This window comes from Leucoraja erinacea, chromosome 9 (genome assembly GCF_028641065.1).
Source record: "Leucoraja erinacea ecotype New England chromosome 9, Leri_hhj_1, whole genome shotgun sequence".
NCBI classification, from domain to species: Eukaryota; Metazoa; Chordata; class Chondrichthyes; order Rajiformes; family Rajidae; genus Leucoraja; species Leucoraja erinaceus.
In genome coordinates, this window is record NC_073385.1 from 62,008,984 (window position 1) to 62,023,170 (window position 14,187).

Sequence of the window (14,187 nt, forward strand, 5' to 3'; positions counted from 1 at the left end):
CTTGCTTTCCCTCTCTCTCCATCCCTCCCCCTCCCCAGTTCCCCAACCAGTCTTACTGTCTCTGACTACATTTTATCTCTATTTGCTTTGTTGGTGTCCTCTCCCAGCTAACAATGATATATTCTACATTTTCCCTGATCTGTATTCTCTTTGTCCTATTTTCACACCTTGCACTTCCTTATCTATGTATCTCCCTCTCCCCTGACATCAGTGTGAAGAAGGGTCTCGTCCCGAAACGTCACCCATTCCTTCTCTCCAGGGATGCTGCCTGTATTCAACTACTTGTGTTTGCAACCACTGAGTTACTCCAGCATTTTGTGTCAGTCTTTTATCACAAAGACCTGTGCTTTGTTTGTCTGTGGTCCGGCCAATCTTCAAGAATCAGTAATTCATTGCATGTAGGAAAGGGAGCAGTCCTCACAATCTCAGGATATTCCAAAGAGCTCAGCTGCTAATGAACTATCTCCAGGCACGGAAATCGCTGTCATGGGGGGGAGACACAATTTCTTGGCAGCCGCACACGCACACACATGCGAGGCTTCGGCCGTGGGCCCTGTGAACAGTAACATCGGGAGCTGACCTGGTTGGTGACCGACTCCGAACTCCAGCAACAGCAGCTTCGTCCGCTCCAAATCGTGGGGCTTGAACCAGACTGTTCACGGAGTCTTTCTTCGGCCGGCGGGGGCTTCAACATCGGGAGCCTCGATCGCCTCGTTTTCCCCCCCCCCCTCCCTCCCCGTCCCCCCCAGGATTTCCACCCATGAAACCAGGGACTACAGCAACAGTGTCGCCAATAGATAACATTTTGCAATGACCAAGTCACCTGTTTAACGTAAGTAAAAGGTTTTTTGAAACAGAGGGTGGTGAGTGCTGAGATCACACTGCCAGGGGTGATAGCAGAGACAGATACAATAGCGGCATTTAAGAGGCTTTTGGAGAAGCACATGAATACGCAGGGAATGGAAGGTATGGATTATGTGCAGGCAGATAAGCGTTGATCTTGGCATCATGGTCGGCACGGACATTGTGGGCCGAATGGCCTGTTCCTGAGCTTCACTGTTCCGTGTTCTATTGAACACAACTGCTGGAGTAACTCAGTTGGTCAGGTAGCATCTTTGGAAAACATGGATAGGTGATATTTCGGGGTCGGGACCCTACTCCAGACTCATTGCAGCAGGGGGAGGAAGACCAACCTCTCCTTCAAGGTAATATATCAGCTAATCCAGGCAGCATTCTGATCAAAGGTAGACACTAAATGCAGGAGTAACACAGCGGGAGAGGCAGCATCTCTGGAGAAAAGGAACGGGCGACATTTCGGGACCAGACCCATTGTCAGACCCTTCAGCTTTCTGATCGAACTCTTCTGCAGTCTTTCCAAAACCTCCCATGTCCTTCTTTGTGACCAGATGACTAGAATTGCAGATGTTAGATTTAGCTCTCAGGGCTAACGGAATCAAGGGATATGGGGAAAAATTCAGAACGGGGTACTGATTTTGGATGGTCAGCCATGATCATATTGATTGGCGGTGCTGGCTTAAAGAACCTATTTTCCATGTTTCTATGTTTCTATATGGCCTAACCAAACTCCTGTAAAGCTGCAACAAGAGTTTGTGACTTATGCTCGATGTCTCGATGATGAAGGCGAGCATACCATACACCTTCTTCACCACTTTAAATACTTGGTTAAGTTTTAGTTTAGTTTAGTTTAGAGATACAGCGCAGAAGCAAGCCCTTCGGTCCACCGAGTCCACACACTAACATTAACCTACACCCACACTAGGGACAATTTACACTTATATTAACCTACAAACCTGTCTTTGGAGTGTTGGAGGAAACCGAATATCTTGGAGAAAATCCATGTGTTCACGGGGAGAATGTACAAATTCCGTACAAACAGCGCCCGTAGTCGGGATCGAACCTGGGTCTACGGCGCAGCAAGTGCTGCAAGGCAGCTACTCTACTGCTGTGCCGCCCATGTGTTGCCACATTCAGCGATGCAACTTCCCGTGGCCATGCAGGGCACAGAGATTGCAGATCGGTCCCAGGGGAACGGGAGGTGTTGGGTTGTCGGGGCTGATGAGCAGGAGCAGTGGTCTCTGCTCGAGCCCCGTGGCCCACGTCCCAGATCAGAGGGAAAGCTTCACCCTCTGACTAATCCAAGGTATGCAGGCTGCATTCAGCGGCAAATCCTCACCAGCTCGTCTCCCAAGCCCTGGATAAACAGAGACTGCAAGACGGGAGTGGGACTGGTTGTGAACTTTGCTGTTTGAAGGCAGCAATCAGGCGGCAGGGAAAGATCAAGGCTTCTGCCACCTGCCCTTTGATTGGGTGTTATTTCTGTCCCCCAGCTATTTTCAGATGGATTATTGCATTTGTGGTGTGTAACGCTCTCCACCCAGTTAAGGGAAGGAAGGAGGCTTCAGCTTTTGAAAACCAAAATTGCTTCTGTCATTATGGTCTTCAACCCATTCTGGTTGCAATTATCCCAGATCACAGTCTGGATGGAGAGGGATGATTGCATTCCCTTGCAAGCTGCCAAATGAGTTTAAAACTCTCCAGCTGACTCCCCTGCCTTGAGTTCCAGCAGGATCTAGATTAAGTACAAGTTGGGCCATCATGTTGCAAAGACACAAAGTGCTGGAGTAACTGAGCGGGTCAGGCAGCATCTTGGAGAACATGGAGAGGTGACGTTTTGGGTTGGGACCCTTTTTCAGACTGATTGTAGTGTTGGGAAATAAAGCTGGAAGCCTGGCAGGTAATGGGTTAATCCCTAACGCATCTTTTCTTCCATCAACCCAGAAGGAACGGGTGAGGTTTCGGGTTGAGACCCTTCTTCAGTCTTGACCCTGAAACCTCACCCATTCCTTCTCTCCAGAGACGCCCCCTGTCCCGCTGAGTTACTCCAGCATTTTGTGTCCATCTCATGTTTTATTGTCACATGTCCCAGATAGATCAATGGGATTCTTACCTGCAGCAGCACAGCATAACATGTAAACATAGATGGATCGAAGCAAGCTGGTCAGAAGGTTCAGGGTTGTAGCCTAGGAGCGGGACTGGTAACCCAGGGCTGTCACGGTGGCACAGTGGTAGAGTTGCTGCCTTACAGCGAATGCAGCACCAGTGACCCGGGTTCGATCCCGGCTACGGGTGCTGTCTGTACGAAGTTTGTACGTTCTCCCCGTGACCTGCGTGGAGTTTCTTCGAGATCTTCGGTTTCCTCCCACATTCCAAAGACGTACAGGTTTGTAGGTTAATTGGCTTGGTAAATGTAAAAATTGTTCCCAGTGGGTGTAGGATGGTGTTAATGTGCAGGGATCGCTGGTTGGCGCAGACCCCGTGGGCTGAAGGGCCTGAGTCCGCACTGTATCTATAAAACTATAACCAGAAAATGAAAGACTATCCAGGGTTTAGGGTGTAAACTGAGCCGGCAGCTCTTTCTTCATCTGTTAACCTTCTCCGTTTGTCTGCTTCATTCTTCAGTGTCGAACCTTCCTGCGAATCTCACGTCTGGCCCCTTCGCTCACCTCATCTACAAGAACGTGACCGTTCCTGTCTACACCACCTTGAAAGGGGTAAGAAAGAGGACTGGTTTGCTGTAAGCTGCAGGCCCGGTGTGAGCCTCAAAGGACTCAGTGAGGACTCTTGCTTCCCTTTGGGGTGTCTTGGGCAAGGTCCATGTCACCGCCGGGACTCTGTGAGGCCGGGACCACTGGCGAAGGGTGGGTTACGGTGAGGCCGGGGGTACTGCAGGGACCTGTTGAGGCCAGGTTCCGAAGAAGGGCCTCTCACCCGAAACTTCACCCATTCCTTCTCTCCAGAGATGCTGCCTGTCCCGCTGAGTTTTGTGACTGCCACGGGGACTTGGTTACTGGGGAGGCCAGGATTGCTGGGAAGGCGGGGTGTGGCCATGGTTACTGGTAGGGAGGGGCGGGGGGGGGGGGGGGGGGGGGGGTACACATAATGAGGCCGGGGTTTTGAGTGGGGGGATGGGCAGGACGGCGCGACACATGGTGAGGCCGAGTGAGAAAGGGTCATGAAGGCTGACCGGAGCTGAGACAATCTGCCGCAGTGCCTCCAACAGTGGCTACCGCAGGCTCCTAGCACCAATCCTTGCCTCGCCTCACCAGTCACAACCCGGCCAACCTGAGAAAGACCTGCTCACTGTCTCCTCCGTGTCCTGTGTGATAAAGTGCCATCATATCGTATCGTATCATATAACCAGTGCTTAATCCCCAGACTCGTGTGCTCGAAGCCACCTCATCAAAAGCCTTTCAAAATGCTACATACATCCACTAGTTCCCCCTTATCTATTCAGCAGGAAATATCCTCAAAAAATGATTTTTGTGGTGCATGAGTTTTTGTCTCATAAAAATGTTTCTCTTATTTATTTTGGTGCGTAGTGTGGAATTGAGCTAACAGAAATTTAAATTGAAAAACTTCCCAATTGAATGTAGACAGGATCATATTTGAAAACGGGTGAAGCACATTAATCAAACACTGTATGATGAAGGTGTGATTAGAAATGCCGACCACCTTGGAGCGCAGGAGGATGAGGGGTGATCTCATAGAGGTGTATAAAATCATGGAAGAAAAAGATGTAGATGAACAGAGTCTCTTGACCAGAGTGGGGGAATCGCGGACCAGAGGACATAGGTTCAAGGGGAAGGGGAATAGATTTAATAGGAATCTGAGGGGTAACTTTTCACACAAAGGGTGGTGGGTGTATGGAACAAGCTGCCATAGGAGGTAGTTCAGGCTGGGGCTATATCAACATTTAAGAAACAGTTAGACAGGTCCATGGATAGGACAGGTTTGGAGGGATATGGACCAAATGCAGGACTAGTGTGGCTGGGACACGTTGGTCGGTGTGGGCAAGTTGGGCCGAAGGTCCTGTTTCCACACTGGATCACTCTATGACCTGAAATAACCCTGACCTCCTGTGCTGTCTGTCGGTCTGTCGTCTCTGTCTGTCTCTGTCTGTGTCTGTCTCTGTCTGTCTCTGTCTGTCTCTGTCTGTCTGTCTGTCTGTCTGTCTGTCTGTCTGTCTGGAGCTTTCATGTTCTTCCTGTGACCATCGTAATTTCCTCCAGTTGCTCCAGTTTCCTCTCGGCTCCTGAAGGCATGCAGGTGAATTGATCCTGTAAAACTCTCCCTGGTGTGCAAGTGAGTGTCGGAAGCTGGAGGGAGTTGATGAGAATGTGGGGATAATAAAGTGGGTTTGGGTAGGATTACTGTAAATGGGTCTGCATAGACTCAGTGGACCGAAGGGCATGTTTCCAGATAGTATTTCTATGATTCTACGATGACTAAAGCTACAAAAACATTTGAGTCATAGAGTCTGACAGTCCAATTTGCCTAAGATGTCAGTCCGAGGTAGTCCCATTTGTTTGCATTTGGTTCATCTCTAAATCCTTTTGATTTCTGTGTAGTTGTTCAAATGATTTTTAACCAATGTAATCGTACCCACCTGAAGAGCTTCTGGCAGATCCATCCATGTATCCACTCCCTATGTCTGAAAAAAAAATTCCACCTCGGGTCACTTTTAAGTTTTTTCCCTCCCACCTTAAACTTAAGTCCTCTACACACCCCCCGTCATCCCTACATCTTTACATTGCCTTAAAGACAATTTTTTAAAATTATTCTCCCCATAACTTTTGAGCTGCTGGTAGTAACAGTTAATTTGTACAGAATTGACATTGATTCTCCAAGACCCTAATGCTCTTCCCCCAAGCAGAGAGCTGGGGCCCCGACAGGTTTAGTGTATGGCGGGCGTTATTGCCGTTAAAAGTGACTGTGTCGTTATCCCGATGAAACTTTTCAGAAGGCCACACAGATCAGCAACGTTCCCTTCCCCGAGGAGTCCTCAGGATCGGATGATGACAGCAGCTCCCAGGCCAGCTTCCGAACGTCCACCGCGGGATCCGAGTCCAGGAAAACCAATGGCCCCGGGAGTCCCAGAGCCGTGAAAAGAGGTGGGTGATCGGCGGGACCTGACATGAGGGACAATGTTTAAAATACGTATGCCGGGCAAAACAAAATTATCACCCTGGGTGGATTAATAAAGGGATATGGACCACGCATGGGCAGAGGAGATAAGATTAATTCAGCATCATGTTCGGTGCTAGGGTTGCCAACTTTCTCACTCCCAAATAAAGGACAAATTCCCGACGGCAATTCGTTGACCGACTCGGCTGTGGCTGGGTGAATGATGAGTTATCCCGGGTGCCGGACTGCACACAAAGCCCAGCCGGCGGGGCAGTGAGGAGTTCTGGCCCGGGCCACGCGATGTCGCGCGCAAAGTCCGGCATCCCATCCAACTCATGAACCAATCATCAGCCATGAGAGGAGAGGTGGTGGTGTTGGCGGTAAGGGGAGGTTCGAAGGTCGGACAGCTGGCCGGGCTGCCACCCGACGGGGCCACGGGCGAGGCGCTGCTGCTGCACTCCAGGGGCTGCACTATGTCGGGACGGATGAGGCGGGGCCAGGCGCGGCGCTCCCACCCGACAGTCCCCTCGACCCGAGAAGTAACAGTCAAATACGGGACAAGGGCAGTATGGGGCAAACCAATTTAGCCCAATATACGTGATGTCCCAGCTAATACAGGACAGTTGGCAACCCTATTCAGTACAGACTTTGTGGGCCGAAGGACCTGTAATGTGATGTACTCTTCTCTGTTCTGTGTTCCCACGGCTCCCACTGGTGGAAGAATCAGAGGGCAAGGAACGAGGTGGTTGGTAAACATATCCTGAAATGACAACAAGAAAATCTTCTCACACAGCACAAAGTTACGGTGTGGAATGAGCATCGTGAAACACAGAATAGTACAGTACAAGGATAGCCCCTTTGGCCCACAGTCTGCACTGAACAAATTAACCAATCTTCCCTGCCTGCCTGTGATCCATTTCCCTCCATTCACTACATATTTCCGTGGCTATCTAAAAAGCCTCTGAAAAGCCACTGTCGTATCAACTTACACCACCGCCCTTGACAGTGTGTTCCAATCACTTACCACTCTCTGTATTTAAAAGAAAAAAACTGGCCCTGCATATTTCCTTTCAACATTTCCCCTCTGATCTTGAAGCTAGTGGTCTGAAGCTATGCGGTCGCGGTGGTGCAGCGGTAGAGTTGCTGCCTTACAGCGAATGCAGCACCAGTGACTCGGGTTCGATCCCGACTACGGGCGCTGTCTGTACGGAGTTTGTACGTTCTCCCCATGACCTGCGTGGGTTTTCTCCGAGATCTTCGGTTTCCTCCCACACTCCAAAGACGTACAGGTTTGTAGGTTAATTGGCTTGGTAAATGTATAATTGCCCCTCGTGGGTGTCGGATGGTGTGCGGAGATCGCTGGTCGGCGCGGACACGGTGGGCCGAAGGACCTGTTTCTGCGCTGTATCTAAACTAAACTAAACGACAAACAGATTCAAATGTAGCATTCAAATGTAGGGTAAATACCTGATTGTGAGGGAGAGAGCAAGAGATTGGAACTAACTGAATACATCCAGTGTACAGATGGCTTCCTTCTGCACCATAACCACTCTGGGATTCTGCTACCAAGCTGTCAGTGGGTGGGCTGAGCAATGTTACAGAAGCTTTGCGGGGTAGAGTAGCTGGTGCACCCCCTCTGGTAGAGGTGGTCCAATTTACAAGGTCAAAGTCACAAAGTGAGGACGAGAGATCAGACGGGCGGCCGTGGCCTTCAAGATGGTGCTGGGTTGTTGGTCGTGATGTTTCCCTGTGACAACATGGTGGAGACTGACTCTCCCGCTCCTCGAGATACGATACGATAGAACTTTATTTATTCCAGGAGGGAATTTGATCTGCCAACAGTCATAATACACAAGATACATGAAATGATCGTGAAACATGAAATTAAAGTGACAAGTGGAAAGGATTGGGGATGTGCAAAGATTGGGTTGGGGGTGGGGGGGGAGTCAGTCTCAGTCTACCCCATGACAGAAGGGGGAGGAGTTGTACAGTTTGATAGCCAGAGGGAAGAAGGATCTCCTGTGGCGTTCTTTGCTGCATCTTGGTGGAACCAGTCTGTTGCTGAAGATGCTCCTCAGGTTGACCAGTGTGTCATGGAGGGGGTGAGCTGTACTGTCCAGGATGCTCTGCAGTTTGAGGAGCATCCTCCCCTCCACGACCAGATGCTATGAGACTGGAACTCAGTCGAAGTTTTCTTGACCGTGGTGGAAAGATCGTAGTCTGAGAAGATTGTGGAAGTTGTACTGGATGGAGTTAGACACAAAACGTTGGAGTAACTCAGCGGGACAGGCAGCATCTCTGGAGAAAAGGTATAGGTGACGTTTCAATTCGAGACACTTCTTCAGACTGAGTCAGGGGAGAAGGAAATAATAATAATAATAATAATAATAATAACTTTATTTGTTAAGCACCTTAAAAACAACCAAAGCTGACCAAAGTGCTGTACAGAAAAAAGAAAACAAGCAAGACATCATAAAACAGGCAGAACAACAGAAAATACAACTAACACGAGGCGCATAAATTACATACAAAAATCCAAACAATAAATTAAAAAACATAAAACACGAGTACGAACAACGCAGCAAAACCAAGCAAATAAAGTCAATAAACAATTCAACACCTCACTGGTCTACAAAGGCCATGGAGAATAGATATGTTTCAGGAGTGACTTAAAAACAGCTAGAGAAGGGGCCTGTTTAACGTGCAGAGGCAATTCATTCCACAATCTCGGAGCCGACACAGCAAAGGCACGGAAATGAGAGTTATAGATGGTGATGTAGAGAGATATAGAACCAATGAATGAAAGATATGCAAAAAAGTGACGATGAGAAAGGTAACAGGTGTGAGCTAGGTGAAAACGAGTTACAGACAATGAGACTTGTGATCATGGAGTTGTCTGTTGATCTAATTGAGTGGCCAAGCCATCTCTACACTGGTCCCTGTGGCAGCAGCTGCCTGAAGCTGCCTCGATTCACCGCGTGCTCCTGAGTGAGGTGTGGGCTGGATTCACGGCGTGTGTCTCTCTCCACAGGTGTCTCCATGTCCTCGGTCAGCTCGGAAAGCGATTACGCCATCCCTCCTGACGCCTGTTCGGTGGACAGCGACTACTCCGAGCCCGAGCACAAGCTCCTCCGGACCTGTTCTGTCTACTCCGCTGAGAGCAACAGCAACGTGAGTGGTGCACGGACCCCTCGCTCCCAGGCCCCGAACAGAGGAGCAGTCTCCAGCTGAAGTGATCAGAGGACCTTAGTGTTCTGGGGTGCTGGGTGGGGGAAGAGGTGGGGAGTGGAGCTGAGACAACAAACTGCATCCATCATCAGTCCCATTTCCCACACTATTATAAACCACTTCACCAGGTGTTCCAGACCTAGTCATTATCTGACGTATATAAACTAAAATAATTATATAACCGAGCGTCTATGTACCGGAGCGTCTATACTCGAGCATTCGGGGAGGATGCAATTGTGCAGGAAGGGGTTGAAAACCAAAGTGTCTTGTATTCCCACTGCCCTCCTGATTCACCAAGCCGTATTACATTCACTTTGTGGCCCAGAGTTTATGGTTGAGGGAACCAACAGCATGGTTTAAGAAAAGGACAAGGGGCTCAGGGGCCTTGGAAGGGAATTGCAGAGCTCGGGGCCCAGGCAGCCAAAAGCACCGTAGTCTACAGTGGAGCAACAGGAAGTGGAGGATGCAGGGAGCACAAGAAGCACCATGGCGATTGATCCAGCAACAGAGAGGTCTCGGGGCGTGATCCTTCTTTAGACTGGCCGCTGGTTGCCATGGTTTGAGCGTTCCCTGGAGGTGCTGAAACCTCGCTGCCGTGTGGGGGAGTGGGGGGGGGTTGCCAACTCAAGCTGAAGGCCCTCTATGTGTGTTGGGGCTACCAACTCTCATAGGACACAGCTCATCGCATGGCCTTTCATCTCTGTCCACGTGACATGACTCCCCCACCACATAACTGAGAAGAATGTGTAACCTTGTGACCTTTGACGTGCTCCTACCCTTTGCCTGGGTTGCTTGAGCTGCCCACTTTGTTGCTCCTGCATTCAGGGAGCGGGCTTATTGTGTCCCCTCCCTCCTGCCGCGTGGGATTTCAGGACCACTCTGATGTGTTGCCTGACCTACCAGCCACTTCCCCACTCACTTCTGTGCTCTTGAGACCCGAGCTTGCTCCACAGCAGACTTTGCTGACCCGTCCGCCATCTTGTGTTGCTTGCAGGAGCCGTTAGAAAAGTCTGGATACCTGCTGAAGATGGGAGGCCAAGTCAGGACGTGGAAGAGACGATGGTTTATGCTGAGGAACAGCGAGATCCTGTACTACAAGTCACCCGTAAGTCACCCTGCTACAAGCACGATGCGTTGAGATTGCGGTTCAGTTGGGCATTAGGGATCCAATTCTTTGTCTGGGCGATAATTCCCACGGACTGCGTTCATTAAAAAAAAAATTATGAGGATGCTGCCAGGAGTAGAGGGTGTGAGCTATAGGGAGAGGATGAGTTGGCTGGGTCCCCATTGCGTGGAGCGTAGGAGGATGAGGGGAGATCTTATAGAGGTATACAAAATCATGAGAGGAATAGATCAAGTAGCTGCACAGAGTCGTTTACCCAGAGTAGGGGAATCGAGCACCAGAGGACATAGGTTCAAGGTGAAGGGGAAAAGATTTAATTGGAATCTGAGGGGTAACTTTTTCACACAAAGGGTGGTGGGTGTATGGAACAAGCTGCCAGAGGAGGCCATCATTTAAGAAACAGACAGGTACATGGATAGGACAGGATTGAGGGGATATGGACCAAACGCCGGCAAGTGTGACTAGTGTAGCTGGGACATTGTTGGCCGGTGTGGGTAAGTTGGGCCGAAGGGCCTATTTCCATACTATGACTATGACCACCTTGTGCTTTCAGAGTGACGTCATCAGGAAGCCCCAGGGCCGGATCGAGCTCAGCTCCTCCTGTCGTGTCGTGCGTGGGGAGGGAGCACAGACCTTCCAGGTGAGGACCCGTCGCCTACAGAGTGGACCCGGCCCTTCCCCACGCTGGGCGTGACCCCGCACTCAACATTCAGTGCCACTGCACCTAATACCTCCCGACACCACCTGATCCCGCTTTCAACCGCACGGGAATGGGATTTTTCAGAGCTCCCTTTACATAATATCCGGGAATGGTTTATTTTGCAGTGCAAAGCTCCCCTCCGAGTTACCGACCAGCGATCCCCGCACAGTTAATAGTTTAGAGATACACACAGTGCGGAAACAGGCCCTTCACCACCTCACACAGTCACACACACGACACAGCACACATCACCCGCACACACACATACATCCACACACACACACACACACACACTACAGACATTTTTTTACATTTACCAAGCCAATTATCTTACAAACCTGTACGTCTTTGGTGAGTGGGAGGAAAGCGATGATCCCGGAGAAAACTCACGGGGAGAACGTACAAACTGCGTACAGACAGCACCCATAGTCGGGATCGAACCCGGGTCTCCAGCGCTGTAAGGCAGCAACTCTACTGCTGCACTACAATGCCACCCACCTGCCAATGCTCGCTGTTGACACAGTAAAATACGCCCCGCGGACTCTTCCCTTCTCAGCGCCACAAGCTCCACCGCCCTCCTTCTCCAGCCCTCTGCTGCTCCGTCTCACTTTCCACACCGCAGCGCCTGTCATTGTATCTCCAGCTACTGCCTCCTCTCTGGAGTTCCCTCTTGAAACGTCACCCCCTTTCACAGCTCTCTCCCAAGTCAACCCCTTCCACCAAGGCTTTCATTGCCCACCCTAGCCTTTCCTAACATGACTGTCAGCCCTCCGACCATTGATCACACTGGAGATATTGGGGGTAGAACTAGGCCGTTCAGTCTATGATCCGTGTAGCACCGCGCAGAGGTGCGGTAAGATCAATATTTCCCCAGTGGCAGTGCGGGCTCCTTCATGGTTCTGGTGAAAGGTGATGAGGGGAGACTCAAGGGACTGCAGATGCTGGAATCCTGAGTGACCTCAGTGGGTCAGGCAGCATCTATGGAGGGTGCGTTCCCCAGACTGTGGCGGTGATTGCTTGTGGTTCTCTCCACCCTGCTGCAGCTGGTGACGGAGAGCCGGACGTACTACCTGACGGCGGACTCGCCCAACATCCTGGAGGAGTGGATCCGGGTGCTGCAGAACCTGCTGAAGGTGCAGCTGGCCAGCCCCGCAGCCTCTGCTGCTGCCACCACACAGGCCCAGTGGAAGCCCTCTGCCCACGGCTGGCTCACCAAGGTACCGGGCTCCTGACCACCATGCACCTCGTGCTCTCCCCACGGGAATTCCAGCACACACACGGGGTATCACTGGCACCAAGGGTCTGGGCGCAGAGAACCCATGCAACGTATTGTGTACGAGGCCAAGGCTGGGCTCCCTGGGCTGGGAGAGGGTGGGCCAGTGCCCTGGGACTCTACCAAGGCATGTACCAGGGGTGGTCATGTTGGAGGGATGGTCAGGGTGGGAGTAGACATCAGTGGGGCAGGGTTGAGAAGAACATCCAGGAGGAGTCCGTGTGTAGCACAAAAGGACAGGGAGAGGCATTCATTTTCATTCCGGGGGAGGGAATCAGTTTTACACGCACGTGCGAAAGGTCTGCCGCATTGTATGATTACATTTCTAATTGTCATTGTGCGGGTGTGACACTACTCATAGCAAAAGTGCCCGGCAATCTAGCCCTACCGGTTCCCAACCCAGTGCACTTTGAGGGCAAGCAGCAGCTGTCTGTAGAAGGGTCTCAACCCGAAACGTCACCCATTCCTTCTCTCCAGAGATGCTGCCTGGCCCGCTGAGTTACTCCTGCATTTTGTGTCTAGCTTGTGTTTTGTTGTAATATGTCCTGAAATGGAACTATGACATTCGTACTTGCAGCCGCACAGTTATGTAAATATATTACTCTGTAAAACTCATAATAAATCATAACAAAAAATGTAGATATATATATATTTTTTAAAACAAGACAAATAAATAGACAAATATAGTGCAAAAATAATGCCGCGTCAATATAGATCAGAGCCTATTTGGAGCTTTTTACTCCAGCTTTTGGTGTCTTATCAGCTGTTCCTTGATGGAGTGACACATTTAGCAGAGCTGCTGCCTCACAGCTTCAGAGACCTGGGTTTGGTACTGCATGTGTGGAGTTTGCACGTTGCCCTCAGTGTCCACCTTGATCCAGGACTTGGAGTTACTGTGGATGGGTCCGGGGTCAAGTCACATTGCAGGGATGGAGAGGGTCCACTGCCCCAGGGAGTTACCAGCTCTCTAGGGCATACATGTGAAGAATTCTTGACCTCTTTTGGGGAGTGCTCTGTGAACAGCTCTTAACTGCCCAAATTTCTTACTGAGGATCGTGTGACCATCTTGAAGTCCCAAGAACATCAATGAGAAAACTGAGACCGCTACAGTGATCCAGTTCAATCTTGACCTTTACAATCTTTACAAAGCCCTTAACGGCCCTTGCCCCCTATATCAAAAGTCTGCTTACCCACCACACCACCTCCAGGTCCCTCAGATCGGCCGACTTGGCGTTACTGACCATAAGCTCAGGGGCGACCGCGCCTTTGCGGTTGCAGCTCCTAGACTGTGGAACAGCATCCCTCTCCCCATCATAACAGCCCCCGCCATCGACTCTTTTAAGTCGAGACTTAAAACTCATCTTTACTCTCAAGCCTTTCTTGACGTCCTCTGAGGGAGGCTGTATGTATGTATTTATGTATGTACTTAATCTATGAACCACTGTTGTATAACATTAGTACCTCCACCAATGTAAAGCACTTTGGTCAACGAGAGTTGTTTTTTAAATGTGCTATAGAAATAAAAGTGACTTGACATGACTTAACTTGACCTCCGCATGGAGTTTGCAATTGTCTCTGTGCTTGGGTTTCCTCTGGATTTTCCACTTTCCGTCCACATCCCAAAGAAATACCGGTTGGTAGGTTAACTGGCCTTTGTACATTGCCCACTGTGTCTGCACCGACCAGCGATCCCTGCACACTAACACTATACTACACACACTAGGGACAATTTACACATACACCAAGCCAATTAACCTACAAACCTGTACGTCTTTGGCGTGTGGGAGGAAACCAAAGATCTCTGAGAAATGTCACGGGGAGAACGTGCAAAGTCCGTACAGACAGCGCCTGTAGTCGGGATGGACCCGGGTCTCCGGA

The 14,187-nt window shown here is 50.3% G+C and overlaps 1 protein-coding gene across 1 annotated transcript in view; it reads left to right on the top strand.

The window, feature by feature from the left end:
- The window catches only part of plekhh1 (pleckstrin homology domain containing, family H (with MyTH4 domain) member 1), a 123,491-nt gene that overhangs the window by 67,315 nt on the left and 41,989 nt on the right, over positions 1-14,187 (top strand). Inside the window, exons 9-14 of the mRNA XM_055640978.1 lie at positions 3,481-3,572; positions 5,822-5,972; positions 9,017-9,156; positions 10,208-10,318; positions 10,890-10,976; positions 12,080-12,253. Of these exons, the coding sequence (XP_055496953.1) occupies positions 3,481-3,572; positions 5,822-5,972; positions 9,017-9,156; positions 10,208-10,318; positions 10,890-10,976; positions 12,080-12,253 (755 nt within the window). The remainder of the gene's footprint in view (positions 1-3,480; positions 3,573-5,821; positions 5,973-9,016; positions 9,157-10,207; positions 10,319-10,889; positions 10,977-12,079; positions 12,254-14,187) is intronic.